The following is a 25,049-nucleotide window of genomic DNA, read 5'->3' on the forward strand; positions in this document are numbered from 1 at the left end:
TGGAGAGCTTCATAAATGCTAGTTATTATTGTTCCTCTGGGCACACAAGCCTGGTCGCCTCCCTCCTGGGCGCACACAGACATGTTCATACTCCCACGTACACGCAGATGCAGAGACATGTGCAGACGCCAGCCGGAGGAGCTCGCGGCGCATCAGACCCAAGACCGTGGCGGAGACGGGGGAGAAGCCGCGGGGTCCTCGGCTTCTCTTTTTCTCTCGGTTCTTTATGAATGAACTCCGGCCGCGAGTTTTATTTTTTTATGAATGGGAGCCGGAGCAGTGAATGAAGCCGGGAGCCAACCCCTACATTCTGATTGGCCCCCGCGGCTGGGAAACTCCGCCCCCCGGCCAGGCCGGACGACTCTCTGGATTGGCGGGCGTGCCCAGCCCTGGGGTTCCATTCACAAAAGTCAATGAAACAAAGGGAACCGGGGGGCAGTGGGGTGGGGGGGAAGAGACAAGGCCGAGCGAAGGAAATGCACCAATCAGCTGCTCCCCCGGGCTCACAACTGTCTGCGGCGCCCGAAAAACAAGTCGGTGCGCTGGGGACCCGGGGCCGGGGCCGCCTTGCTCCGGCCTAGCCCTGCGGCCCTCGGTGCGGGCCCCAGGGCATGCTCGGGACCCCCCGCGGCTCCAGCCCAGAAGCCCCGGCCTCAGGTGAGGCTGCAGGAGGGAAAGGGAGGGAGAGTGTCTGTGATTCCCCGCCTCGCCCCCAACGCACACCACACTCACTCTCACCATCCGCCTCCGCAGATTCCAGGGCGGGGGTGGGAGGCTCTGGGATTCGGGGTTGGAGGGGGCGCGGGAGTTGTGGGCATGCGATGGTGTGCGCCTCGCTTGCTTCTCCGCGCGCGCGCGCGCACACACACACACACACAAACACACACACACGTCTTATGTAACCGAGCCCGGGTAGCGCAGGGCTGCAGAAAGCAGAAACCGCGAGCCCGGCTCCTGGGAGCAGGTGGGACCTCTTTTAGCCTTTGGCGGGAGGGGAGTGGTGGTGGCGCTCGGCCTGGCAGGCGGAAACCTCCCCATCGCCCCAGTGAGTCGGAGAAGTTTCGCCGTCGGACCCAGAGCCTTGGGACTGCCCCCTGCCGCCACCCCTCCCCGCCCCCATCGCAGCCCTCCCTGGACGGTGTGCGAACGCAGACCCCTCCCCCCCAGGTCTCGGCCCCCGCTTGGGGACCCGGCCGTGCGGCCGGAGGGAGCGGCCGGATGGAGCGGAGGATGAAAGCCGGATACTTGGACCAGCAAGTGCCCTACACCTTCAGCAGCGTGAGCGCCGCGCCGGCCTCCAATCCCGCCCCGCCCCGCACCCAGCCCCTACTCTCACCACAGTCCCCCTCCCTGCGGTCCCAGCGGAGTCCTGGGCTGCCCCGCCCCTGAGTCACCCGAGGACCCCAACCTCGTCCCCCAGACTAAGCGCCTCAGGGTGACTCGGGGGTATTCTCCCCGCTTCTCGCAGAAATCGCCCGGAAATGGGAGCTTGCGCGAAGCGCTGATGGTCCCGCAGGGGAAGCTCATGGACCCGGGCTCCCTGCCGCCCCTCGACTCTGAAGGTAAAGAGCAAGAGAGACAAACCGCGACCCTCCTCCGCCACACACACACACACCACACACACACGGCCGATCCTGGAACCCCCGCCTGTTTCCCCAAAAAGCTCGCCCTCCAAGGGATTCTGGTCATTCTTCTTGGTCCCTACTCCCAAGGCAGGGGAGTCACCGGGGCTTACTAGGGCTCCTTCTCTCTTACCGTCCCCTCCACCTCACCTCCAATCCCACTATTTACCCCTCAGATCTCTTCCAGGATCTAAGTCACTTCCAGGAGACGTGGCTCGCTGAAGGTGAGTAGTTTTGTGACCTTTTCTATTTTGGGAGGCTTGACAGGGGAACACTCCGTAGCCCCTGGTATTCCACCCTAGCCCTACACTTCTCCTCACCCTTCCCTGCCTCAAGGAGTTCTCCAAGGCCCTTTCCCCAGGTCCCTTGCCACTCTACTCACCCCAGCACCCAGCGTGGACACTTATATTGATATTTATTTTCTCTACCCTGAGCCAGGCTTGTGTAACTAGGCTTGAGGATGAATCAGACCATTGTGTGGGGTATTTGCTTATTTGAATGGAACTTGGCCTCAGGCCCATTTTCCTGGTTGAAATTTTCATTTGCAAAGTTTGTTTTGCAGAAGCCGCCAGGGCAAGGTGCGTGTTGCGGTGTTGTTGGTGGGGGCGGGGGGCAGCAATTAATTTGTCACCTATCCTCTGGAGTTGCCCAAGCATTGATTCTTATCCCCTGGGTTTCTCTTCTTCCCAACCCCCAACACCAAACAATTTACTGTCCAAGCCAAAAAAACAACAAAAGTTTAAATAATTCTTTTCGGCAGTCCTTTGGCACGGAGAGCCCAGGGCTCCCTCCCCAGATAGCCTTGATTGTAATTCTAATAGCAAGTGTTCCTCCCTCTTCCATCCCGCTTGAATACCTCCGCCCCCAGGCAAATTCCCCCCTTCCTGTGTGCTGGCCGGGATGGGGACCGTGGCTGGGCCTGATGGGGAGTTGGTGTGTTCGAGAGGTTTCCTGGTTGGATTCTTCGGTGCGTTTTTGTGGGGCCTGAGGATGTCGCTGGTGGGGCTGCAGGTGGGAGGCAAAATGGTGGTTTAGACAGTCTCTGAGAGGGAAGGGTTAACTACCCCCATCTTAGGGTTTATTTTAACGCTATGAAAGTGAAGAAGCCAAAACACTAGGAACTTCTTTTTTGAGGTCCTTTTAAGGTCTTTTCCTTAGGATCTCCTCATCCCTCCACCCTGGGTATATAATTTTTTTAAAGCTCAAATCCATCTGCCCTGGAACTCTCCATAGAAGCTTGGAGTAAAAAGAAAATGACCCCTGACTAGATCCTTGGAGTGAGACTAGGTCTGTCTTGCCCACTATGATATTTTAAAAATATATATGTTGACAGAATGACTATTTAGCATAGAGCAAGCAGTCAAGACATTTTGTGGAATTAATGGCTGAATGGCTGTGTGAGTGCTAGAGGGATCTGGGGGTTCTGAGGGTATTGTGTGCATCTTCCCCGACCCTGCAAGTCCTGTATGCCCAGCTCCAATTTACAGGCAGAGCTTTGCCCCGTCTCCCCATCCTCCTCCTGAGGTTCCAGAGCTGGGCTGAAGAACGCAGAGGTGTCAGTTTCCATGGGCTCTTAAAGACTTCCTTTCCCAGCGCCTGATTTCCCTCTGGCTCACCGGGCTTCATTCCTTGCCTGTCAGCTGAGAGTCCCCACAGTGGGCAGCTCCTGGGGCTGTGAGCTAGGGGTGGGCTGAGGTTGGCATTTTGGCAGCAGCTGGTCCATCTGTGCCTGGGTTTGAGATGGGAGGGGGAGGAAAATGCTCTCATCTCTCTATTTTGGAAGTCCCACCCTTTGGCCAGGGGTCTGGAGAGGGTAGGCATGCCTGTGTCAGTGTCAGTGTGACAGCAAGTGTGTGTGTGTGCGAGAGAGACAGAGAGTGTGTGTGCGTGTGTGTGTCAGTTATATGCTGCTGCCCTGTACATTTAAATTCAGTGGGTGGGGAGGTGGGGGTGGGGATTGCAAGGCGGAGGTGGGGGGGCGCGCTGGGATCTCCTTGGTTCCCTCTCCTTCCTTCTGAGGGAGCAGCTCAGGTTCCCAGCTGGCAATGGATGGCCAGGCCTGAGAGGGGGATGCTGAGGCCGATTGCTCCTTCTCACTTTCTCTGCGGAGACAGATGCAGCTGCCGGGGCCCTGTCCCCCTGCACCATCCCAGCACCACCCCAGTCTCCTCTCCTGTCTCTTCCCACCAGGTCAGTGACCCCGGCAACCCATGGGGAGCTTTGGGGTGGCAGGGAGGGACTAGCTTCTTTGGAAACTTGCCAGTGGTGGAATGCATTAGGAGCAATGGGGACCAGAGCCCAACCTCCCTCTCTCAGTTTGGTTTTTTCCAAACCCCCAGTGTGGAGAGAAGCAGCTAGTGTGGGTGGGGCTGTGAAGACTTAGCATTTGGAGGAGGCACAGGTTGGAGTCAGGCAGGTATAGGGAGATTCCCATGTGGTTGCAGGTTCAGTGTCCTGTGTCCGTGCGTTGAAGGGTGAGTGTGAGTGCGGCTTTATGGAGGCAGTTCACATACCCTTGGGGCTGGGTTTTTGTAGATAGCAGGGAATGATGTGAGGCTAGGAGGGCGTGTCTGATTTGGGGGTGCCTGGAATCTGTTGAGATGTTGGGGAAAGAATCAGGCTGCTACAAGGAGACCCAGGCTCAGGCAGGCTGAACCCAAAATGTGTCTGGCTATGGTAAAAGATGTGCTGGTTTCTTGTTGAAGGTTCCTTTCCAGGCTTGTCAGGAGCCCTGAACCTTTGGGGATAAAGACTTTGTTGTCTATTTGGTAGTAAGGGCCATTGACTCTAGGCCATGACTCCTTTGTGTGAGGCTGGGGTCTGTGGATTCCCAGAAGCTCTGTGGACAGGTTGCTGGGATCATGATCCCTCTGATACTGTGTGTAAAATTGCTGGAAGTGCACCATACATAAAGGTGTATGGATTTGTTTAGGAAGAAAATGACCCATAGCTTTTATCAGATACTGGAAGGGATCGATCTGCGCAGCCCTTTTCACAGGAATTACTGCTCCCCAACCCTCCTCTAAGGGCTCCAGTCCCTTTGCCCTTTGGCTTTCCCAATCATATTTGTAGGTCCAAAAAAAGACCCCATGTATGGAGGGCGTGCATGAAGGGCACATTTCACCCTGTGCTGTTGTGCTGCCGCAAGAGTGAAGTAAAGGGAATTAGGGTGTGTGCGTCCCTGAATATGTGTTCCAGTGCATGTACACTGGTGCTTCGGCATGTCTGTGGGGAGGGATGAGGTTAATCCCCTCCCTAATCTTTCCCAGCTACAATGCCTCCTTCTCCATCTCTCTGTCTCTTCCCTTTCCAGAAGACTCCTGGGGACAAATATGTCCCCTCCACAACTAGAGAACTGGTTTCTTCCAGTACAGAGGCTGCCAGGGTGGGGGCAGGGTAAGGGACAGCGGTGACACAATGGAGCAGAAGCTCTGAAGAATGCCTCTACCCCCTTCACCCTATGACTGGATCCTGGGAAGAGGGTGACAGAGTATATATAGTGTGGGTGGCTAACCTATGGTGGGCTTCAGTGTGTCTCTGTTTTAACCTCTCAATTCTTCCAGAATCCAGCTTGGGAGGCCCCCAACCCCCTCCTCTTTTTTTACTGACCCCCATTTTGAAAGGAGAGTCCCTAAAATTCTCTCTCTCTCTCTGAGCATTATGCTGTCTTGGCACTTTTCCCACCCCCTCCTTAATCATCTGCCTCATCCCCAGACAGATAAACTCCATCTTAGTACCAGGATGGAGCTGGGGACAGACCCTGGCACACTGGCTTGGCAGCCAAGACTCAGCCAAGTTAACAAATAAATAGAGTGGTGTACACTCAAGACCAAACATGGTAATTAAAAATTCTCCTGCTCTCCAGGAACGCGAGGCTCAGTGTTCCTATTTCTATCCTGTTGACAGTCTCTGGATGACTGAGGGCCCTGGCCTACCCCTTTGGGAGAAGGCCAGTGTTTGGGGGAGGGGCTGAGCTAGGACAGATTTCTCCTGGCTCTGGGAAGAGGATGGCACCACCTCTTTTGGGGTGTGGTCTGTGGGCTGAAGGAAGCCTCCTCCTGGACTGCTGGGCCGGAGGGGTCCCTGGTTAAACTGTCAGGCCCGAGGCAAGAAGAAAGGCAAGATGATGCTGAGGGCTCTCTGCTCTCCAGCACCATTGACGCCAGCAGGAGATACCCCCAGCCCATTACCTCAATGGAAAGTAGCAGTTAATGAGGCCCCAGCGGTGGGGCTGGAGTGCGTCAACCACCCCTGAGTGGGACTCTTGTCTAGTAGGAGGGAGGGAAATGTTGGTCACTCTGCTCCCATCACCCTTGCTTCCTGCCACCTTGGGGGATGTTGCCTCAGAATGGACCAGAGGGCACAGCAGAGACAAGCCTGGCTTTGCATCCCTGGGCAGGTGGACAGATTTAGCCTCTTACCCTCTATCCAAATGTGCTTTTTTTTTTTTTTTTTTGAGACAGAGTCTGGCTCTGTCACCCAGGCTGGAGTGCAGTGGCGCAATCTCAGCTCACTGCAAGCTCCGCCTCCCGGGTTCACACCATTCTCCTGCCTCAGCCTCCTGTGTAGCTGGGACTACAGGCGCTCGCCACTGTACCAGGCTAATTTTTTGTGTTTTTAGTAGAGACGGGGTTTCACCGTGTTAGCCAGGATGGTCTCGATCTCCTGACCTCGTGATTCGCCCGTCTCGGCCTCCCAAAGTACTGTGGCGTGAGCCACCGCGCCCGGCCCAAATGTGCCTATTTTTAAGGTTGTGGTGGCTGAAGTGGGAGGATTACCTGAGCCCAGGAGTTTGAGGCTGCAGTGAGCTCCGATTATGCCACTGCACTCAAGCCTGAGTGACAGAGGAGACTTCCTTATAATAGATAGATTTTTAAATGCAGATGCCTGGGCCCCACCTCAGTCCTATGGAATGGGAATCTCCAGGGGAGGAGACTGGGAATCGTGTTTTCATTATTATTATTGAGACAGGGTCTCACTCTGTTGCCCAGGCTGGAGTGCATTGGTGCGATCTCAGCTCACTGTAACCTCCACCTCCCGGGTTCAAGCGATTCTCCTGTCTCAGCCTCCCGAGTAGCTGGGATTACAGGCACCTGCTACCTTGCTGGGCTAATTTTTATATTTTTAGTAGAGACGGGGTTTCGCCATGTTGGCCAGGCTGATGTAGAACTCCAGACCTCAGATCATCTGCCCGCCTCAGCCTCCCAAAGGGTTGGGATTACAGGTGTGAGCCACCACACCCGGTTGTAATCGTGTTTTTAACAATGCCCTGATGACTCTTGAATCAGGCCAGTTTGGGAATGGTTGTCTTTTTGCCGTGTTTGTGTTCCTGAAAAGATGTGTGCTGGCTGTGTGTTTCTGTTTGTTCTTGCCATCGGATTTCACGTCTCATTGATATCTTTGGTCACTTCAGACCAAAGTATTATTATGTTGACTCCTCTTAAGTTCTCGTTTAGCTGCTGGTGGCTCCTGATTCTTAAACTCCCTCTCCATAATGCTTCTGTCAAGAAATCAACTATCTATTAATATAAGCCTATGTTTATAAACACTTGGCAGCTCTGATATTTAAAGCAAATTGTTGAAGAGTATTCTTGCCAAGCAACATATCACAACCTAAAGTATCCCCTGTGAGATGTGCTTTCCTGAAGAGGACCTGCCTCTAGTGTTGCCTTGTGTGTGGAGAGGGGAAGCCTGCAGGGAAGGGCTAGGATGGTCAGGATCTCTTCAGTGCATGCCCCCAGGCCCACAGTGCTGACTCCTGCCAGCCTGAGGGCAAACGATTATTGCATGTTTATTCATGTAGTCAAGAAATAATGCACTGAGCGTCTACTCTAACACTCTGTCTACTCTGACCCTGTGCTGGGTGCTGGGGCATCAGATGACAAGAAAGATAAAGCTCTTGCCCTCACAGAGCTTAACTTCCTGGTGGAGGAGATAGATAGATAATAAACAGGTAAACATAATATGTTCAGGTGGAAATATGTGCTAGGGAGAAAACAAAACAGAGATGCAATAGAGAGCCAGGAGGAACCACTTTGGTTTAGGGGTGGTCAGAGAAGGCCTCTCCAGAGATGTCAAAGTGAGCTGAGACTCTGATGGCCAGGAAAAAAAGAAAAAGGCAGGAAAGCATCTGGTGAAGAAGAAACAAGCTCAGCAGGTTTGAGGGCTAGAAAGGAGACCAGAGTGCCGCAGACTCACAGGCAAGGAGAGGCAGGTCAGAGAGGTAGGCAAGGCCAAGTCATGCAGAGTCTTGGAGGCCAAGGGCAAGTGTTTGGATTTCATGCTTTAAATAACAGAGAGAAATGATTTGATTTCTGTTGTAAAAAGATCACTGTGACAGCTAGGTGGAGAGCAAGGGACTACAGAGGTTAAGAGTGAAAGTAGGGTATCCTGGTAAGAGGCTGTGGGTGAAATCCGAACAAGAAATGATGGAGCCGAAGCCTAGAGAGAAGCAAAAGAGATGGGATGTGTATTTGTATAGGCCAAGGGTGTGGAGGTTTTCTCTAGCCATCTCATACCTCTCACCAGCCATTTTGACCTCTCCGGGCATTTTATCAATCCGTTTCCCCATTGTCCAATCTGAGAGCAGTCTCCAGGGAAGGAGAGTCCAGCCTCCTTGGGCTACAGGTTCCACTGCATCACCGGAGAACCACTGTCTTCCTGGAATAATATCAGGAAGTTCTTCCTGGTGTCTACACTTCCTGCTGTGATCCATTTATTTTTGAGAGAGGGGCAAAAGTGGGCAAAGACTCTGGGATCAAGGGAGATACTTAGGTGTATAACCACCTGAGAAGGCCCCCTCTGGGGAGGCCAGAATAGGAACTAGAAATCAGAGTTTGATGTTCAGGTTAGAAGCCATGGATGAGCTGCTGCTGTATTTCAGTTTTCCTGCCTATTCCCAAACCCAGCTCCACCCATCCTGGCATCCTGGGACAGCTCTTCAGATCTCCAGCCTTGGGAATCCCTCCCCTCCTTAGTTGCACATTAAAGGGATGAGGCACCTATTACTCAGCCAGTGTCCTTTGCTTTCTGCAACAGTCCCAGTCAGCAGCCTCCTGCTCTCCCACTGTCATCCTTCTTTTTTATTTTATTTATTTATTTATTTTTTTGAGACGGAGTCTTGCTCTGTCGCCCGGTCTGGAGTGCAGTGGCCGGATCTCAGCTCACTGCAAGCTCCGCCTCCCGGGTGTACGCCATTCTCCTGCCTCAGCCTCCCGAGTAGCTGGGACCACAGGCGCCCGCCACCTCGCCCGGCTAGTTTTTCGTATTTTTAGTAGAGACAGGGTTTCACCGTGTTAGCCAGGATGGTCTCGATCTCCTGACCTCGTGATCCGCCCGTCTCGGCCTCCCAAAGTGCTGGGATTACAGGCTTGAGCCACCGCGCCCGGCCTTTATTTTATTTATTTATTTTTGAGATGGAGTCTTGCTCTGTTGCCAGGCTGGAGTGCAGTGGTGCGATCTCAGCTCACTGCAACCTCCACCGCCCAGGTTCAAGTTATTCTCCTGCCTTAGTCTCCGGAGTAGCTGGGATTACAGGCGTGCCACCACGTCCAGCTAATGTTTTTTTTTTTTTTTTGAGATGGAGTCTTGCACTGTCACCCAGGCTGGGGTGCAGCGGCACGATCTTAGCTCACTGCAAGCTCCACCTCCCGAGTTCACGCCATTCTCCTGCCTCAGGCATACTGCTGCCTCAGGAGTAGCTGGGACTACAGGCGCCCGCCACAATGCCTAGCTAATTTTTTTGGTATTTTTAGTAGAGACGGGGTTTTACCGTGTTAGCCAGGATGGTCTCCATCTCCTGAACCCGTGATCTGCCCATCTTGGCCTCCCAGAGTGCTGGAATTACAGGTGTGAGCCACCGCGCCCGGCCTAATTTTCGTATTTTTAGTAGAGACGGGATTTCACCATGCTGGTCAGGCTGGTCTCAAACTCCTGACCTTGTGATCCGCCCATCTCGGCCTCCCAAAGTGCTGGGATTACAGGCATGAGCCACCACGCCCGGCCTTTATTTTTCATTTTTTTGGACAGAGTCTCACTTTGTCGCCCAGGCTGGAGTGCAGTGTCATGATCTCAGCTCACTGCAACCTCCGCCTCCTGGGTTCAAGCAATTCTCCTGCCTCAGCCTTCCGAGTAGCTGAGATTACAGGCGCCCACCACCACGCCTGGCTAATTTTTTTATTTTTTTAGTAGAGACTGGAGTTTCACCTTGTTGGCCAGGCTGGTCTCAAACTCCTGACCTCAAGTGATCCTCCCGCCTCAGCCTCCCAAAGTGCTGGGATTACAGGCATGAGCCACTGCACCCAGCCACCCCCCATGTGATTTTATTTATTATTTAATTTTATTTTTCTTTTGAGATGGAGTTTCACTCTTGTTGCCCAGCTGCAGTGGCGCAATCTCAGCTCACTGCAACCTCTGCTTCCCAGGTTCAAGCGATTCTTCTGTCTCAGCTACCTGAGTAGCTGGGATTAATAGGCACCCGCCACCACGCCCAGCTAATTTTTGTCTTTTTAGTAAAGAGGGGTTTCGCCATTTTGGCCAGGCTGGTCTCGAACTCCTAACCTCAGGTGATCCACCTGCCTCGACCTCCCAAAATGCTGGGATTACAGGCATGAGCCACCACGCCCCGCTGCCTCCTATGTGCTTTTAAATCCACAGGATCCCACTGCTTGTAATGTCTGCCCATCCTAGATATGCCTGCCGTTGAGCTTTAAGGGAGTTTTGTAAACTCTGAGGGGCGAGGCTGTTTCACTTCAGAAAAATGGAGGAAATAAAGACAAAGCATCTAGAAAAAGAAAGACTGGAATTTGCTCAGACAGGTTCTGGGAACAGTCTTCACTTCTGGATCTTAGTGGAGCCCAGAGGTGGAGGGCACTAGGACCTAGGGTGGAGCAGCCTTTAGTCTCAAGCAAGCTTGTCCAACCTGGGGGCCTGCGGGCCACTTGCAGCCCAGGGTAGCTTTGAATGTGGCCCAGGCCCAACACAAATTCCTCATAAAATTTCTTAAAACATTATGAGATTTGTTTGAGATTTGTGATTTTTTTTTTTTTAAGTTCATCAGCTATTGTTAGTGTATTTGTGTATTTTATGTGTGGCCCAAGACTATTCTTACAATGTGGACACCCCTGGTCTAAAGGCTGTTGGTCCTTTCTTGGCTGTTGCTAATCTACAGGGCTGCAATAATGGAGCCTCCCAGGGGACAACTTGGGCCCCGCCCCAAACTCACCTCTCACCTCTCTCTGCAGCTCAGGTACCAGACAGTGATGAGCAGTTTGTTCCTGATTTCCATTCAGAAAACTGTGAGTAGAGGTCCCTGGGGAGAGGGTATATGGCGTGGAGTATGGCAGGAAGTGACTCATAGGATAGAGAATCACAGGAGATCAGCTTGTTCTCTCCTAAAAAACAGTGGGGGTGAAGGTCAGGGCTCCCCATTCTGGGATTTGATCTTAAAGACGAAGGCAATAACTAGAATGAAAACCTTGGTTGAAATCTGGGGCTTGCCATGTTCTTGCTGTGTGACCTTAGAGCAGACACTATCCCTCTGGTTCTCCATTGCTTTATATCTGAAGTGAGGGGCCTGGGCCAGTTCAGCAGAGTCCAGTTCTAGTGTTGTTTTTTTTTTTTTCCCCGAGACAGAGTCTTGCTCTGTCGCCCAGGCTGGAGTGTAGTGGCATGATCTCGGCTCACTGCAACCTCTGCCTCCCAGGTTTAAGTGATTCTCCTGCCTCAGCCTCTGGAGTAGCTGGGATTATAGGCACCCACCACCACACCCAGCTAATTTTTGTATTTTTAGAAGAGATAGGGTTTCACCATGTTGGCCAGGCTGGTCTCGAACTCCTGACCTTGTCATCCTCCCACCTCGGCCTCCCAAACTGCTGGGATTACAGGCATGAGCCACCATGCCCGGCCCCAGTTCTAGTGTTCTAAGTCACTTTCATAAACTGTGGACAATTTTGCCCCCCAAGAGACATTTAGTAATATCTGTAGACATTTTTGGTTGTCACGATTGAGGGTGGGGTGCTACTGGTGTCTAGTGGATAGAGAGGTCAGGGATACTGCTAAAAGCATCCTATGATGCTCAGGACAGCTCCTTACAATATATTAATAAAACACTATCTGGCCCACATGTCAGTAGTGCCACTGTTGAGAAACCCTGCTTTAGGCTGGGTGTGGGTGGCTTACACCTATAATCCCAGCACTTTGGGAGGCTGAGGCAGGTGGATCACATGAGGTCAGGAGTTTGAGACCAACCTGGCCAACATGATGAAATTCCGTCTTTACTAAAATACAAAAGTTAGCCGGGCATCGTGACGTGTACCTGTAATCCCAGCTACTCAGGAGGCTGAGGCACAAGAATCGCTTGAACCTGGGAGGCGGAGGTTGCAGTGAGGCAAGATTGAGCCACTGCACTGCAGCCTGGGCGACAGAGCGAGGCTCCATCTCAAAAAAACAAAAATCAAAAAACAAAGAAACCCTGCTTTAATGTCAGATACTTTGTTGTCAACAGTCTTCACCTGTGAAACAGAACGGGCACAAATAATCAAAAACACCTGAGAATAGTTGGTTATAAACAGGGCATTTAAGTGGACTGCAGGTAAAACTGAATCTCACTCACACTGACTTGGAACCAACTCTTTGCTGCTCAGCCGCGTGGCCGGAGTTTGGGAACCCACAGGGGCCACAGGAAAGGCCAATGTTCTTCACAGATAAGTAGGAGCATGTGTATAATGTTAGTCAGCTGACATTCAAGTGGGCCAATATCCAACCTCAACGAGAAAAAGAAAGATTTTTTAAAATTAATTAATTTTTTTTTGAGACGAAGTTTCGCTCTTGTTGCCTAGGCTGGAGTGCAATGGCGCGATCTCGGCTCACTGCAACCTCCGCCTCCTAGGTTGAAGCAATTCTCCTGCCTCAGCCTCCCGAGTAGCTGGAATTATAGGGATGCACCACCATGCTCGGCTAATTTTTTTGTATTTTAGTAGAGGGAAAAACCAACATAGTTTTTCTATGTTGGTCAGGCTGGTCGGGAACTTCTGACATCAGATGATCAATCCGCCTTGGCCTCCCAAAGTGCTGGGATTACAGGCGTGAGCCACCGCACCCGGCCAAGAAAGATTCTTTATATCCTCAAATAAGAAAACATGTCGCTCCCTTGGAATTTTCCAGGGCACTCAGGAAAACTACAGGCCCTAGGGTGGAGGTGCTCACTCCTTGAAAGTGTTTTCTGGGGTCTGGGGTTGCATTAAATGTTTTTGTTTTTTGTTTTTTGTTTTTGAGACAGAGTCTCGCTCTGTCACCCAGGCTGGAGTGCAGTGACATGATCTTGGCTTGCTGCAATCTCCGCCTCCCGGGTTCAAGCCATTCTCTTGCCTCAGCCTCTGGAGTAGCTAGGACTACAGGCACCCACCACCATACCCGGCTAATTTTTTTTTTTTTTTTGTATTTTTAGTAGAGACAGGATTTCACCACGTTGGCCAGGCTGGTCTTGGACTCCTGCTTCCCAAAGTGCTGGGATTACAGGCGTGAGCCACCGTGCCCAGCCTAAAAGTTGAACTTTAGATGGTTTCTTTGGTTAATAATCAGACACTAGTCTGATGTATAAACTAGACATAATGTAAATAGCCAAAATGTTCTTGTCTCACTGCGGATCTCAGAAAAGTGATACCCAGAGAGGGAAGGAGGCTGTACCAGTCACCCAGCTGGTCTTCAAAGTGCAGAAGGTATCAGAAGCCCTGCCTGCTGCTTTTGTGACAGGCTCTGGCCTTGCTCTGCCCCCTCCATCCCCGCAGTAGCTTTCCACAGCCCCACCACCAGGATCAAGAAGGAGCCCCAGAGTCCCCGCACAGACCCGGCCCTGTCCTGCAGCAGGAAGCCGCCACTCCCCTACCACCATGGCGAGCAGTGCCTTTACTCCAGGTGAGCCCCAGCCCGGACCTGGTGAAGGGTAGGGGAAGGTTTCCTGAGGAGGGAGGCAGGGGGCACCCATCAGCAGAGGGGTAGCAGCTGAGATGCAAGTTAGACAACAGAAAGGATTTTCTTTTTTCTTTTTTTTTTGAGACGGAGTCTCGCTTTGTTGCCCAGGCTGGAGTGCAGTGGCGAGATCTCGGCTCACTGCAAGCTCCGCCTCCCAGGTTCACGCCATTCTCCTGCCTCAGCCTCCAAGTAGCTGGGACTACAGGCGCCCACCACCTCGCCCGGCTAATTTTTTGTATTTTTTTTTTAGTAGAGACGGGGTTTCACCGTGTTAGCCAGGATGGTCTCGATCTCCTGACCTCGTGATCCGCCTGCCTCGGCCTCCCAAAGTGCTGGGATTACAGGCGTGAGCCACCGTGCCCGGCCAACAGAAAGGATTTTCTAGCTCCTGTAAGGAAGCAATACAGCTAAGGATTTCCTCTAAATAGACGGAAAACGCAGCAGAGGGCCTCAGGAATACATACTGAGGCCAGAGCAGATTCTCTTTCCATCAAGAGGCCCACTGTCCCACCTAAACCATTGCTCTGAGCAACGAATCCCCCCTGTATGAATCCCAGGGGTTCAAGACCAGCCTGGGCAACAGAGGGAGACTGTCTCTGAAAAACCAAAAGAATTGGCTAGGGCTGAGTCTGTGGCTCCTGCCGTTCCCTTCTCAGCCCCCTCTATCCTTCCTTCTCTCGTAATCCCTGTGACCTCACTTTCCTTGGAATGAAGGGTTCAAAGATGCTTGCCAGCTTCTCTGCCCCCTCACCCCTGTCTCCTTCTCAACTCCAGTGCCTATGACCCCCCCAGACAACTCGCCATCAAGTCCCCTGCCCCTGGTGCCCTTGGACAGTCGCCCCTGCAGCCCTTTCCCCGGGCAGAGCAACGGAATTTCCTGAGATCCTCTGGCACCTCCCAACCCCACCCTGGCCATGGGTACCTCGGGGAACGTAGGTAAGGAGACAGGGAAACGCACTGCTCATGGGCCCAGGTGTTTTTTCTTTAATTCCTGAGCGTTCTCCTTAAAGACTTGAGCTGTGGGGTGGTGCAGGCGGGGGGTGGCGGAATAGAGAGGGAGAGACACTGACACCCCAACCCCCTACCCCCAATTCCAGAGCCCACTCTAAAAGCCTAGGAGTAACAGGCTCGAGGAGGGATTAATTTAAAGTTCTCTTCTCTTCTCTTCTCCAACCACATCCAGCTCCGTCTTCCAGCCCCTGGACATTTGCCACTCCTTCACATCTCAGGGAGGGGGCCGGGAACCCCTTCCAGCCCCCTACCAACACCAGCTGTCGGAGCCCTGCCCACCCTACCCCCAGCAGAGCTTTAAGCAAGAATACCATGACCCCCTGTATGAACAGGCGGGCCAGCCCGCTGTGGACCAGGGTGGGGTCAACGGGCACAGGTACCCAGGGGCGGGGGTGGTGATCAAACAGGAACAGACGGACTTCGCCTACGACTCAGGTAAGAGACTAGGGTGGGGCAGGGTGGCATGTGATCAAGTGAAGAATTCAGTTAAGCCCAGAATGTCTCCAGAGTTTTTTTTTTTTTTTTTTGAGATGGAGTCTCGCTCTGTCGCCCAGGCTGGAGTGCAGTGGCCGGATCTCAGCTCACTGCAAGCTCCGCCTCCCGGGTTTACGCCATTCTCCTGCCTCAGCCTCCCAAGTAGCTGGGACTACAGGCACCCGCCACCACGCCTGGCTAGTTTTTTGTATTTTTTTAGTAGAGACGGGGTTTCACTGTGTTAGCCAGGATGGTCTCGATCTCCTGACCTCGTGATCCGCCCGTCTCGGCCTCCCAAAGTGCTGGGATTACAGGCTTGAGCCACTGTGCCCGGCTTCCTGAGTTTTTTATATTGCTGTTTACCATTTCATATATCCAACCTACCCACCCACTTTTTTCTTCACAATTTCAAAAGAATTGTTATTTTTCTTTCTTTCTTTTTTTTTTTAGACGGGGTCCTGCTCTGTGGCCCAGGCTAGAGTGCAGTGGCACGATCTCTGCTCACTGCAACCTCCACCTCCCGGGTTCAAGCGATTCTCGTGCCTCAGCCTCCCAAGTACCTGGGATTACAGGCACCAGCCACCATGCCCAGCTAGTTTTTGTATTTTTAGTAGAGATGGGGTTTCGCCATGTTGGCCAGGATGGTCTCGAACTCCCGACTTCATGTGATCCATCGGCCTCAGCCTCCCAAAGTGCTGTAATTATAGGCATGAGCCACCTCACCGGGACAAATTGTTACTTTTCAATGAGCAAACCTATATTCAGATTAAAAGATAAGGCCCCCGCCCCCACCCCGAGACATGGTGAGTCATCTGTAATTCCAGTACTTTAGGAGGCCATGGTGGGAGGATCACTTGAGCCCAGGAATTAGTTCAAGGCCAGCCTGGGCAACAAAGTGAGACCCCGTGTCTATTTATAAAAAAGTAAAATAAAACTAAAATAAAGGGGGATGTAGACCCTTCCCTCAGGTAGCTTGTGACTTAATAGGAAAGTTAAGGCATTTATTTCTATTTAACGGGTGTTTGAGGTTTTAATTACCTATTAAGACCAAACTACTGTGACAGGAACATGAGTGTGCAGAATTGGGAAATACAAAGATGAATAAGATGTGTCTGGTCCCTATCTCCATAGAGGCTTAAAAATACAAAGGGATTTGAATGAAGAGAAACATGAATTTGAAACTAGCCAGGCTCATGGTTCTTGCTAGTTCTCAATAGGAGCACAGGGTTTTTTTGTTGTGTTGTTTTGTTTGTTTTGAGTCCTGCTCTGTCGCCCAGGCTGGAGTGCCACTGGATTCAAGTGATTCTCATGCCTCAGCCTCCCGAGTAGCTGGGGTTACAGGCACCCACCACCATGCCCAGCTAATTTTTGTATTTTTAGTAGAGATGGGGTTTCACCATGTTGGTCAGGCTGGTAGGAGCACAGGTTAAAACGTGGTTTACACATCCTGTTTGAGCCTCCCAGTTGATGTTTGCCCTGGCCAGAGGCTGGGCACTGGAAGTAGGAACTTCTTTAAATTCTAGTTCCACCTGGCTGTTGACTGGAGTGAGATGCACTCAGCTATGTTCATAAATAGCTATAGTTCAAAGCCCCAAGGGCTGAAGGAGGGCCAGTCCCAGGAAGGGTCCAGAAAACCTTGCCTTTTTTCCTTTCCTCCTGGCTTTTGTTACATTACTAGCCCCAGATCTGAGTTTATTAGAGTAGGCCCAGAGCTAGCTAGAACGTTAGAATTTCCCTTTTTGTGGTGCCCACAACCGTTCAGGGGCAGGGGGATGAACCACAAACCCCCAGGCTGTCCAACTGAGAACCGGATGGTGCTCCTGTCCTCAAATCCAGGGCATAAGCCTGAGCCAGGCTTGGCAGTGAGCTGGGGAGAGGAAGAGGGAGGCACTCTTTGCCGCTGACCTTCAAAGGCTGTAGACCGGAGGGGATTGTGTTACATGCCCTTGAACTCCTGCCCCTCCCCCCAGCTACTCCTGAATGGAGTCAGGAATTCCATTCACAAAATGGAGGCATGAATGAGCCCACCCTCCCGCCTCCTCCCGGAGGTGTCAGGTTTCACCATCTTCTCATTCATAGGTGGGAGTGGAGTAGGGGGAGGGCGGGAAGGGGTTGGAACTTGAACGGGTGGCTTCACACAGCCACCTCCCTGATGTGGAGTGGGGAGGTTCCTATCCTATGGAATGGAATGAAATGAAGTGGAATGTGCTCTGTTAGACCTGAAAAAACAAGGCCCAGTGCCCACTGCCTCTTCGCCAGGCTCATGCAGGCACATGCTCTCAGTTTCTGTCACATAGACACACACACACACCGTCCTGCACCTCCCCCCAACCCCCCCGGGCTGGGAACCTGACCTGCTGACCGGACATTTGTCCATTCTGAGAGAGTCTTAGGCGTGGACACCGAACCCTTTCCCCGGACGTTCATCTCACCCTCCCTCCCCCTGAACTCGCAGGAAACAGCTGCTCCCTGGCAGCTTGGGCCCTGCTGAACAGCTTGCCCGGCCCCCGCTGCTGCCTTCCATGGCCTCTGCCCCAGCCCTCAAGTTGAGGAGGGGTTCCAGTGTCACACTCCCTCTAGGTGAACTTTCCCTGGGATTTTGTGGTTGGCAGGCAACTTGGGCAAAGAACAGGAAGCAGGCTGGAAGGAAGAACTTCATGAATGTGGATAGGACTTCCTCCTCTCCTGCTCTCTAGCTCCACCCCAAGCCACCTCTCACATCACCCTTTTTCTTCCCCCACAGATGTCACCGGGTGCGCATCAATGTACCTCCACACAGAGGGCTTCTCTGGGCCCTCTCCAGGTGACGGGGCCATGGGTAAGGCAGCCCCCCTTCCCCTGCCAAGTCCTCCATGTTGGGGGAGGGAGCACTGCCATTGGGGAGGGTCTCCCTGGCCAGGAGTCCCTCTGGACTCTCTGGGGTCTCGTCGGTGAGCCCCTAGATCTGAGCAACCCCCAACTTCCTCTACAAGGCTATGGCTATGAGAAACCTCTGCGACCATTCCCAGATGATGTCTGCGTTGTCCCTGAGAAGTTTGAAGGTCAGAGAAGTGACTGTTCATGGGAGGGTCAAGGTCTTATCATGCTGTATCCCTGCAGGAGTCACATCACATTTCATTGTTGCAAGAGGGTGGGACCCATAGAAAAGTACCTGGGAAGACCCCTTGAAGAAATCCCCGGGGTGGGAGGCGGTTGCTTGGGGGACCAAAAGATACAAACCCCACACCTCCTATTTTCGTGCTCCCCAGGAGACATCAAGCAGGAAGGGGTCAATGCATTTCGAGAGGGGCCACCCTACCAGCGCCGGGGTGCCCTACAGCTGTGGCAGTTTCTGGTGGCTCTGCTGGATGACCCAACAAATGCCCATTTCATTGCCTGGACAGGCCGGGGAATGGAGTTCAAGCTCATTGAGCCTGAGGAGGTGGGCCTCTTGGATGTCCCCAGCCCTCCTTTCCAAAGTTTAGGGCCTGGAGGTGGGAGAACCTGGGAAATGGTGGCACGTGCCTCCACCATGATCCTTGCTTTACCTAACCGGAATTCTTGCCAAGCGTAAGTTTGTGGGCTGATGCTTTGTTGCAGGGCTAGCTTAGCACTTTGCACCTAGAATCTCAAGTGCTCTTTCTGACCTTACCCCATTTTTTCCTCTGCTGAGGTAGCATCTCTACCCCAAAACTGTTTTGTCCCCAGGTCGCCAGGCTCTGGGGCATCCAGAAGAACCGGCCAGCCATGAATTATGACAAGTTGAGCCGCTCTCTCCGATACTATTACGAGAAAGGCATCATGCAGAAGGTGGGGGCTGTGGGTCTAGGGACAAGGTGGTGGGGGGCAGTGGCCATGAGAAGCTGATGGGGGAGAAGGTCAGCGGAGCAGTTCTCAGCAACTTTGTAGGATCAGATAATGAATCAGTCAGAGGGACAAGAAATTGTCAAGGTTCTCCTCTCCCAAAAAAGTGCAACTCAGAAGCCCAAGCATGGAGAAGTTGAGATGAAAAAGGGATAAGAACTGTGAAGGAAGAGTCAGATTCTCAGGAGAACCAGCATAGGAGAGAAATGCCCCGAGCATCTGCCTGGACTGGTAGAAGGGCCGCATTCCCTACTCCCCTACCTTACCCCATACATAGGCTGGGGGGCTAGCCAGGCTGACCAGCCCTTCTCTCTCCCTATAGGTGGCTGGTGAGCGTTACGTGTACAAGTTTGTGTGTGAGCCCGAGGCCCTCTTCTCTTTGGCCTTCCCGGACAATCAGCGTCCAGCTCTCAAGGCCGAGTTTGACCGGCCTGTCAGTGAGGAGGACACAGTCCCTTTGTCTCACTTGGACGAGACCCCCGCCTACCTCCCAGAGCTGGCTGGCCCCGCCCAGCCGTTTGGCCCCAAGGGTGGCTACTCTTACTAGCCCCCAGCGGCTGTTCCCCCTGCCGCAGGTGGGTGCTGCCCTGTGTACATATAGATGAATTTGGTGTTGGGGAAACCTTCATCTGAAACCCACAGATGTCTCTGGGTCAGATCTCCACTGTCCTACCAGTTGCCCTAGCCCAGACTCTGAGCTGCTCACCAGAGTCATTGGGAAGGAAAAGTGGAGAAATGGCAAGTCTAAAGGTAGAGTCTCAGAAACACCCCTGGGGGTTTCACCTGGGCCCTGGAGGAGTTCAGCTCAGCTTCTTCCTAGGTCCAAGCTCCCCACACCTTTTCCCCAACCACAGAGAACAAGAGTTTGTTATGTTCTGGGGGGCAGAGAAGGCGCTTCCCAACTTTACACTGGCAGGAGGGTGAGGAGGTTCACTGAGCTCCCCAGATCTCCCACTGTGGGGAGACAGAAGCCTGGACTCTGCCCCACGCTATGGCCCTGGAGTGTCCCGGCTTGTCAGTTCTTGGTGCTCTGTGTTCCCAGAAGCAGGGGGAGGTTGAAGAAAGGAACCTGAGATAGGGGGTGCTGGGTAGAAGCAGAGAGGGATAGGTTCCTGCTCCAAGGGACCCTTTGCCTTTCTTCTGCCCTTTCCTAGGCTCAGGCCTGGGTTTCCACTTCCACCTCCACCACATCTGCCAGACCTTAATAAAGACCCCCACTTCTCCCATTAGTTCTCCTGTGTCCTCTTTGCTGCCATGTGGGAACAGACCTGGGGGTAGAAAGAGCTCTGGCCTTGAAGCAGAGCTGGCTGGTTTGGGGCCAGGCCCTGACACTTAAATCCCCATGTGGATTTGAAAAAAGGCAGTTCACCTATTTCTCTTCTGAAAAATGGGCTTAATGATACCTGCCCTTCCCCTCTCCCAGCATTACTGTGTGAGGATCCAGAAATAATGGACAGGGGGTACTTGATAACCTGGATAGGTATCCCCTTGTGCACTTTGGGCCTGCTTCCGGCAGCAGTCTCCCTGCCCCTGCGGGTGGGGCAGGTGGGCTACTGAGTTGCAAGGCTCTCCCTCCTGGGACTTCCTCAGACAGGGTTTTGGTCTTTGGTTTCTGTGATCCTAATTGTTCCCATGACCCTGCTGCCCCACATAGACCCCAATTGCATGTCTGCCATCCTACTTCAGCTCTAGGTTGCTACTTTTGCTGGGGTTGGGGACAAGTGTTTGTCTGGAGAATAGGGCAAAGGAGAAAGGCTCCCAGGCCAGATGGTACAGAGAGAGGCTAGAGCAGGCCCTGGATTCTGGCCAGTGGAGATTAGATCTTAGGGGGAGTGGGAAACACCTAGATTCTCCTTGCCCAAATTTGGGAGAGATCAGAGTCCTGAGGCTTTTTTGGGGGTAGGTAGAAATGGCAAAGCAGACAACATGGGTGACACCTATGGAGGAAGTATGACTGAGCAGATGTGACAAGAGGTGGGAGGGGCAGAATGGGTGGTTCTAGAGCCCGCTCCTATGTAAACCGCTGCCCAGGAGACATGCTCAGGTAAAAACAGGTGCTCTTCTGTTAAACAAAAACTGGAGCTGTGCTGAGGTTGGGCCAGCCCAACTCTGTTCATGCCTGAACTGCCAGCAGCCTTGGCCCAGCACCAACCTGAGAATCCCTTGCAGGAAGAGATGCCCCTTGACCACTACCCACAAATAAAAGGCAACATTACTTCTTCCTAGAAACACAAAACATCAATGTACTGACACAATTTAGTGCAAGAAACAGAAAATTTTTAAATCAAGTTTTAAAAATATATAATTTAATTCCACATTAAAGCCAAGCTATCTTGGTGGGAAGAAGGTATAAAAGTCAGGTGGAAACCCAGAGGGCCGAGTACACACATGAAGAGAGAGATTTAGCTGAGAAGCAGCATCCAAGGAAAGAAAGGCCTCCACAAGCTGAGATGATTGCTCTCTGCCCTCTGAACTGTTCATTAACAAGTCACCAGTCCCAGTTCTTTGTTCAAATCCTCAAACTTGGAAGAGACACTGCTTCAATGAGACAGCTACAGCAACCACAGGAAGTGCTTTGGGCTGCAGGAGAGACAGTCAAAGCCAAATCACGTCCAGGCGGGATGAAGTAAACCTGGACCGAGAAGCCTGACCCAGCAGCAGAGCTCACACATGCCCCATAGGGACGGTCCTCCCATATACACAACAGCGCGCTCAGCACATGTGCAGAGGCAGGCAACTCCTGAGCTTGGTTCCCGCTGGGTCGGGGTGAATAATACACTTTAATGGCAAAGAAGACCCCAGGTCTCTGCATGAGACCCATATCCTCTCCTGGGCTGTCACTCAATCTTGGGAAATACTGGTTCAAGGAAGAGAAACAAGGGCTCCATTGTGAGAGAGCAGCAGGCAAGCTCTCCTTCTGCATCTGGACAGGACCCCCCACCCCCCTACTTCTCCCTCAGAGCAGGCTCAGCTCAGCTGCCGCCATTGCTCTCCTGATGGTCAAAAGGTCAGAACCCAGCTATGTTGTCATAGCAGAGAAGTGACCTCAGCTCTAGGGTAGAGATGGTCAAGGAACACCCACAGAATGGGGATCCTTTTTCCTCACCTGAGCCAGAAAGATAACCAACTCTGCTGTCCCTTATCCTTGGCCCATTCAACGTCCCTTTTCTACCTCAGCTTAAAACCCAAACCTCCCTCCCCAGGTGCCAACATTGTCGGTGCTGGGCACTCAGTCAGGACAGGCTGGGCCACCATATCCAGGAGTGTTTCTGAATGGGGAAAATTTAGGCTGGAATTAGGACTGGGAGATAAGTGTGGTGGCATGCACCTGTAGTCCCAGCTACTCAGGAGGCTGAGGCAGGAAGATCACTTGAGCCCAGGAGTTTGATGCCAGCCAGGGCAACATGGCAAGACCCTGTCTCAACAAAACAAAAAACAAAACAAGATTGGGGAGGTGGGTGCCCAGTCCCCGTTTCCCCTTTGGTTTCATTTGAAGTTCCCTGTACTGTCTCTCCCCAGAAGGCCTTCAAGGTTAACAAACAACAATGCCCTGCCCCTTGATTACTGGCCTGGGCTTACGAAGGCGCATACTCAGACAGAATTAGGAGGCACTCACTCAGCTTAATGAAGGGGCGGGGATCTGCAGTCAGCAGATTGCCTGGCCTATATTCCTCTCCCTGGACTTTTTCTGAATTGTGTCTTTAGGGTGTGGTTTGCTGCCCAGTGACAACATACATTCCTTTATATCCTGGAATGTTGTATAGTCTCTTTTAGTGTCTGGCATACAGTTCTATAGTAGTTCTAGCATTTATATCACTTCAGAACTTACTAATAACATAAGGATGGGAGAAGCAGCACCATAACGGATGTGCCCAATCTCCCAGAGCCTTCTCTACAAGCACTACATCCAGACCAGCTTTCCACAAGTTCCGCAACCTGGCCTGGCAAGACCTGCCTGATGTTCTGCCAGGTAAGGAGCCTCCTCAGTGCTGAGGACAGTGGCTCTCGGCTGTAACCCCAGCGCTTTGGGAGGCAGAGGCAGGAGGATTGCTTGAGGCCAGGAATTGGACAGCAGCCTGGGCAGCATAGTGGGAACCCATCTCTATGGCAAGCAAAAAAAAAAAAAAAAAAAAAAAAAAGAGCCTCCTCAGGAGCTGTGAGGGGGGGTACAAGGAGGTGGCCATTCCCCAACCAAGTGCTAGGAAAAAACCACTAAGAACAAACCCTGAAGCACACATACTGGGCAGCACAAACCAGCTGAGAAGAGAGGTGTTATGTTTGTTTTCTGTTTGGGGTGGGGAAAGGGAGGGGTTGACCATAAAATCCCTTTGTTAAAATCCATCCAGGACCTCAGGGGAGAAAAATAAAAACAAAATAAAATAAAAGCTGTGTTGTTACTTAGTATGTTTCAAAAGCAAATGGGACACGCTGCACATTGTGAATGGTAGGAGATGGAGGGAGCAAGGGGAAACCTTCTGCATTTAATATGTGCCATCTGTAACCACTCAGGACTCCAGACTGAAGTGCTCTGTGGAGAGGACATGGTTAATCATGGGGCGATCTCCCAGCATGGCCTGGCTAGTGCTGATGCTGAAAGACAAGGCTGGAGGTCTGGGCTGTACGTTCTGAGTGCAAAGAGACCCTGCGCTCTGGTTTTAGGGGATTCAGGGGATTCTCATCATGTGCACCAGAGCACAGATACTAAATCTCCCTCACTCTGAGCCCAGGCCAGTATCCTAACCTTTCAGCTAAAAGGAACAGTCACAGAAAACCATTTTTGTTTCCTTAAGAAAATAAATATTTCCAGGAGTTCAAGCCAAAGTACAGGGGCTGGAGAGGGGGTGGGAAGTGGGGCAAACACTTTAGATGAGCACAGTAGCTCCTGCTAGCTGGGGCATTAGGGCCCTTACTATATGTCCCTGCACAAGATGCTCACCCACTCCCCTTTCCCATCCTGGGGCTACACAAATTGTCCCTTTCTTGAAGTTGATGCAATGTGTCTCTGTGTTAGATATGAGCTCCCAACTGGCCCCAAGGACTTGGGGTGATGGGGGCTGGAGGCTCTTGCGAAAGCCAGGCTTAAATCCCTGTTTCTATTTTACCAGCAGGGAAGAAATGAGTCAAGTTGAGAAAATGCTCAGTTAAGACAGTCAGTTACAGGACAGTTGTATCCTCAGGACCAGCCTGTCATCAGTGAGAATAAGTCCAAGCTCCGGGTTACTGCTGCTGGAGAGGCAAATGAACAAGCTCGCCTTTCAGCGCCGTCGGAAGGCCCGGGATATTCTCCAGGCGTTGGGTTCCTCATAGCGGTTGTACAAGGGTTCAAGACGCTGTTGCTTCTTCTGTTTGCTTAGCTTAGTTGGGTCTGAGACCTTGAAGAAGGCTGGGGCAAACTCCACAAGCCACCGAGGGTCAATGGTAGTAACTTCACGCATGTATTCCTTGGTGGTCAGCACCAGCTCATGGTACACCACCCTGAAGGGGGACAGAGATAGGACTCAAGCCTCTGGATATAGGCCCCACTCTATAGTCGACCTGGTCCCTAGTAGGCCTCAGCAGCGCTTAATTTTGTCCTCTTACTTCTCCTGTCTGTTTATGACAGTCACACCCCAATACTGAAGCACCTGCACACCTCTGACCACAAGAAAGGTCTCAGGCGAATGTGTTCTAGTCCTGGCTCTGGCTCTTAACTAGTTAAGTGACATGGAGCCAATCACATCCCTTCTCTAATCTGTTTCTTGCTCTATAAAATGTGAGGGTGGTTTATTAGAATGTTTCCACAGAATTCTAGGGCTCTGAAGAGGGGCCTCACACTGCCACAAGGGATGGAGAAGGCCAAACATGCAAGGAGCCACATTTCTAACCCTTCTACTGTGATAACATGGTGGTTTTAAATCAGTTTTATATTAGGGTTCTAGATAGAGTCCAATTTTTAAAAAATGCTACTTTAAAACAATTTTTTTTAAAACTACATCACTAGGTAGTTGTTTCTTTTTTTTTTTTGAGATGGAATCTTGCTCTGTCTCCCAGGCTGGAGTGCAATGGCACGATCTTGGCTCACTGCAACCTCTGCCTCCTGGGTTCAAGCTATTCTCATGTCTCAGCCTCCCAAGTAGCTGGGATTACAGG

At 52.1% G+C, this 25,049-nt stretch overlaps 2 protein-coding genes and 1 long non-coding RNA gene across 9 annotated transcripts in view; 1 reads left to right on the top strand and 2 right to left on the bottom strand.

Moving 5' to 3' along the window:
* The first annotated feature begins 421 nt into the window (after positions 1 to 421).
* On the top strand, positions 422 to 20,149 carry ETV4 (ETS variant transcription factor 4). Of its 5 annotated transcripts, XM_033182844.1 has the most exons (13): positions 422 to 657; positions 1,168 to 1,278; positions 1,469 to 1,562; positions 1,799 to 1,846; positions 10,865 to 10,918; positions 13,409 to 13,535; positions 14,367 to 14,528; positions 14,776 to 15,038; positions 17,821 to 17,895; positions 18,050 to 18,118; positions 18,326 to 18,498; positions 18,765 to 18,866; positions 19,243 to 20,146. In XM_033182844.1, exons 2-13 carry the CDS (start codon positions 1,219 to 1,221, stop codon positions 19,465 to 19,467), a joined length of 1,452 nt encoding a protein of 483 aa, XP_033038735.1. In that variant the 5' UTR covers positions 422 to 657; positions 1,168 to 1,218; the 3' UTR covers positions 19,468 to 20,146. The 5 variants fall into 5 exon arrangements, with proteins under 5 accessions (XP_033038735.1, XP_033038736.1, XP_033038737.1 ...); XM_033182845.1 differs by lacking the exon at positions 18,050 to 18,118 and having other exon boundaries at positions 19,243 to 20,149; XM_033182846.1 differs by lacking the exons at positions 422 to 657; positions 1,168 to 1,278; positions 1,469 to 1,562; positions 1,799 to 1,846 and adding an exon at positions 3,653 to 3,812 and having other exon boundaries at positions 19,243 to 19,487.
* LOC117066915 lies at positions 9,501 to 12,842 on the bottom strand. Its single transcript, XR_004430545.1, has 2 exons — positions 12,658 to 12,842; positions 9,501 to 9,559 (listed from the first exon to the last, which is right to left on the bottom strand). It is a non-coding gene; the product is annotated as an uncharacterized LOC117066915 (long non-coding RNA).
* Positions 20,150 to 23,694: 3,545 nt separating the features above from the next.
* Positions 23,695 to 25,049, bottom strand: part of DHX8 (DEAH-box helicase 8) — a 43,636-nt gene continuing 42,281 nt past the window's right edge. Inside the window, exon 23 of one of the 3 annotated variants that reach the window (XM_033182841.1) lies at positions 23,695 to 24,395. In XM_033182841.1, the coding sequence (XP_033038732.1) occupies positions 24,176 to 24,395 (220 nt within the window). In that variant the 3' untranslated portion in view covers positions 23,695 to 24,175. The remainder of the gene's footprint in view (positions 24,396 to 25,049) is intronic. The other 2 variants (XM_033182843.1, XM_033182842.1) reach the window with 2 other exon arrangements.

Source organism: Trachypithecus francoisi, unplaced genomic scaffold (assembly GCF_009764315.1).
Source record: "Trachypithecus francoisi isolate TF-2019V2 unplaced genomic scaffold, Tfra_2.0 Lachesis_group20, whole genome shotgun sequence".
In the NCBI taxonomy this organism is placed as follows: Eukaryota; Metazoa; Chordata; class Mammalia; order Primates; family Cercopithecidae; genus Trachypithecus; species Trachypithecus francoisi.

Coding starts and splice junctions, on each gene's coding strand:
- ETV4 (XM_033182844.1), top strand. CDS start 1,219: ATGGAGCGGAGGATGAAAGCCGGATACTTGGACCAGCAAGTGCCCTAC. Junction 13,536..14,366: donor GAGCAGTGCCTTTACTCCAG/GTGAGCCCCAGC, acceptor TCTCAACTCCAG/TGCCTATGACCCCCCCAGAC. Junction 18,867..19,242: donor AGAAAGGCATCATGCAGAAG/GTGGGGGCTGTG, acceptor CTCTCCCTATAG/GTGGCTGGTGAGCGTTACGT.